Consider the following 3674-nt stretch of genomic DNA (forward strand, 5'->3'; position numbering starts at 1 on the left):
TCGACTGCCAATCATATAAGAATGTAACAAGATTTCGTAATCACAAAGCGGTCCCCTCCCTTAAAACATCTACAACTTTAACAAAGATGTATTCAGAAATAATTTTAAATCAAAAATCCTAAGAAGGTATCAAAGCTGGGTGTTTTATTCAAAAGTGGAAACTACTACTGCTTATAATTACAACAGAACCATAATAAATTGATACCTAAATTTTCATCCATTCCTATTCACTTTTGATTTTCATCCATTCTCATTAAATATGTGACCGTCTAATAGTAATATTAACTTTGCATCACAGAAGAATATATCTTTCAAAGCAAAAATCTGCACTTTAAGGAATCAGACTACATAATTTTAAGCTGCAAATTTGTGTTAATAATTATGTACTAAAATTTGTAAAAAGACACAAATTTTTTATATATGCGTAACAAAACGCATAAGTAAGTTAATTCAAAACACATCAAGATTTGATAAGATGCATAAATATCAGTATCATCTATAATACATTGAATTATATATGTATCATCAATGATCAATCAAAAGTTACATCATGCAAAGGGGGTAATTCTAAACATTGTGCCCTTTTTCAAATGGTGAAATAGACAGGTGATTACAAGTTTATGATACTTGATTGACTGATCAAATTGCTAAACGACTTCAACATTCTCATGAAACATTAGCCAAATGGTATTTGATGGCTAATCCACATGACTTATAAGCTCAAAACGGTTGATTTTTCTAAGTAAAACTCACTGATGACTTTCTAAGTAAAAATGATGGAACAACCTGTTTTAGAATATCAGATTTAGTTTAACCAATATGTTACGCAAACCAAATGATGGGAAAACCCAACCAACTCTGTAAACTTCTTAGCTGTTCCTCTCAGGAATGAAATAACCCCTTTTTTATATATAAAGAAATTAGTGCATGTTTACTTCTTAAAGTCGTATTGCAAATTGACCTTTAAACATATCATACATGCAAGACTATGTGAATCAACTTAGATAAAATGCCTTCTTGCGTTGTTACTGAACTATAAAATCTTAAAATCATAATAAAATTATACAAATACCAATGGAATACAACATTAAACAGTGGAAAGTACTTGCCCTTTTCCCAAAATATGGCAGGTCTACCAGCCTGATTCTGAAGTTTAAACACACTGAAAATAGAAATTTGCCAAGTTAAAACTTTAAACAGATTAAAACAGTTTTAAAAAGTACACAGTAATTCTAAGTGAAACTAGACAACAAAAGCAGCATAGATGCTACAAACTATGATGTGATTGTATGTGCATTTTAATAACATGTATAATGTGTAAAAGAAACTGAGAATCATCTTTCACAAAATATTTTATCATAAGACAATGATTTAAATGTAGAAAAGCCTCATCAAATATATTTAACTTGGCTAAACACACGGTAAAACTACTATAATTATAATACCATCAACAGGGGCTGGAAGATTGAACCATGTTAATAACAAACAGCGGTATAAAGTTAATATCCTATATGAGCCATGCCATGAGAAAACCAACATAGTGGGTTTGCGACCAGCATGGATCCAGACCAGCCTGCGCATCCTTACCCCTACGACCCGATGTGTCCGCTATGGCCATTCCCTAAGTTATAGGTTAATTACTGCAACCACTGACTATTACAAATTTTCTTATTTTCCGAGAACAGTATACCATTGGAACCAACTTCCCCCCAGTGTCGCCCACCTCCCTACCCTAGAGCAGTTCAGTACTGCAGTTTGCAGCCTTGAACACGCATCGCCCTAGTTATCCTGCAAACTCAAGTTTTAACCTTTTTAATTTTATATCACCAAAATTATTTTTTTTTAGTTTCTTCCAGTCTAAATTTTTATCACTATATTCTTTCTCTTTATGATTTTGATGCGCAAAACATCTACGTTCCCGCAAGGGGTTTGACGTCTACGGAAGATAGAATACTTGCTGATTTTAACAAGATCTTTCAGTACAATCTAATTATAGACTTTGGATGTTTCTGACCATGGTAAACTTGATTTTACCTGGAACAACTGATACGGGGACTGGAAACCGGCATTTATCTTATCTTATGCTGTCGTCCAATCGAAGCGTATGCCGTAGGTTATTCTGCTATTACTCAAACACTTACGCCTTACAGTTTAACTCGTCCTTTCAGTGAAAATCTGGGAAAGCATTTGTTGAATTTTTTGTTGAAAACAAAAGTTCTGGCATGAAATTATTGCCTGCATCTGTTTTTAAATGGAAAATATCTACATTAATGTTACTTTTCGCCATGTGAAAATGGCTAAATCTAGACTTGTCTTACCCAGAGAGAAAGATGTCGTTTTTTACATGATATTTGCCTTGTTGATTCAGAGTATTTAGAACAAAAAAAAATAGGACATATTTTAATGAAAATAGCAAGTCAAAACTGTAAACTGTCGCCTGAAAATATTTGTTTATGATATTGCTCTGTTCTTCACCATTTAAATGCGTGTTAAACCTAGATGATTTTCTGCAGTTTTATCTAAAAGTTCGGAATACTAAATGCAACTTCGTTGTCGGCCTTTTTTTGAAAAAATATTATTTTAATTTAAATACATTTTATTTTTCACACATCAGTTTTAAGATTAAATTTATTAAACTAATTTTTGGAGTTTAAACAACAATTTCGTTTGAAACATTCCCTACATTCAAGAAGAATGTTTGTTTCTGTATGTAGAAATCTGACATTATAAACAATAATTATAATTATGACTCTACAAGATTAAGAAAAGTGTCAGCTTTCTGTTATTTTCCATTTTTCTTATTCAAATCCAACAAAAATCGGCCCTTTGATAAAGGTTTGAAGTTACGTGGTAAAAGATTTCTTCAGGGAAGTGAGCTCGAGTTAATTCATAATAATTAAGCATATCACCACATGCAGTCGCATGCTGTTTTTGCTTCAGAATCCCTTTAGATCAATCTCTGATCATCTAATTATCGCCACTTAACATGTGACTGGTAAACCCCTTTGAACAATAAGTGTAATAGCTCCATGATTAACATGAGGTAATATGCTAATCACACGCTAATCGATAGTGGCGAAAACAAAATATCGATCGCTAACGACTGGTCGATATTTACAGGTATGGACGACAGCATAATACAGATAAATGTATTGATTTATACGGAGTTTCTACTCCCCGTATTAGACCTTCCTGATTTTACAGGACAGTATTAAATCAATTTTATTAAGAAACTGTGAGGTTCCCTATGCACCAAGATTATCTTGACAACCAATATAACTACATACATGCAAGTACTAGCCTGTGTGAAACTTAAATAGAAATGACAACCGAGTTGTCTAGAAAACTCGAGTGGGTGGGGTAAAATTCATCGCACCTGTTCAACATTGTTGCCAGACGATCAACACTTTTCATAAAAAACGATTCACAAATGAATATGTACTAAACATTAAAACAATAAGTTAGCTATAAATTTACCTATAATTCATGTTTGAATTCTGTCCAAAAGCATGGCTTCTCAGGTAAAGATTTTTCTAAGTTTGTACTTGTTATTTTCGGTCGCCAGGAATTTCTTGCCACACATGCGCAGGCTTGTTTCCTGTATCAGCGGGTCAGGGGGAGTAACTCTCATGTGATATCTGTCAAACTTTGAGACTGTAAGGTCCGCATATTTT

At 33.0% G+C, this 3674-nt stretch overlaps 1 protein-coding gene across 9 annotated transcripts in view; it reads right to left on the reverse strand.

Annotated features, from left to right (window-relative positions):
- Nucleotides 1-3633, reverse strand: part of LOC123530002 (trichohyalin-like) — a 60912-nt gene extending 57279 nt beyond the window's left edge. For all 9 annotated transcript variants that reach the window (XM_045310675.2, XM_045310681.2, XM_045310679.2 and 6 more), the window contains exons 1-2: nucleotides 3478-3633; nucleotides 1110-1162 (exon numbers count right to left, since the gene is read on the reverse strand). In XM_045310675.2, the coding sequence (XP_045166610.2) occupies nucleotides 1110-1162; nucleotides 3478-3488 (64 nt within the window). In that variant the 5' untranslated portion in view covers nucleotides 3489-3633. The remainder of the gene's footprint in view (nucleotides 1-1109; nucleotides 1163-3477) is intronic.
- Nucleotides 3634-3674: the final 41 nt, after the last annotated feature.

This window comes from Mercenaria mercenaria, chromosome 13, assembly GCF_021730395.1.
Source record: "Mercenaria mercenaria strain notata chromosome 13, MADL_Memer_1, whole genome shotgun sequence".
Classification (NCBI taxonomy): Eukaryota; Metazoa; Mollusca; class Bivalvia; order Venerida; family Veneridae; genus Mercenaria; species Mercenaria mercenaria.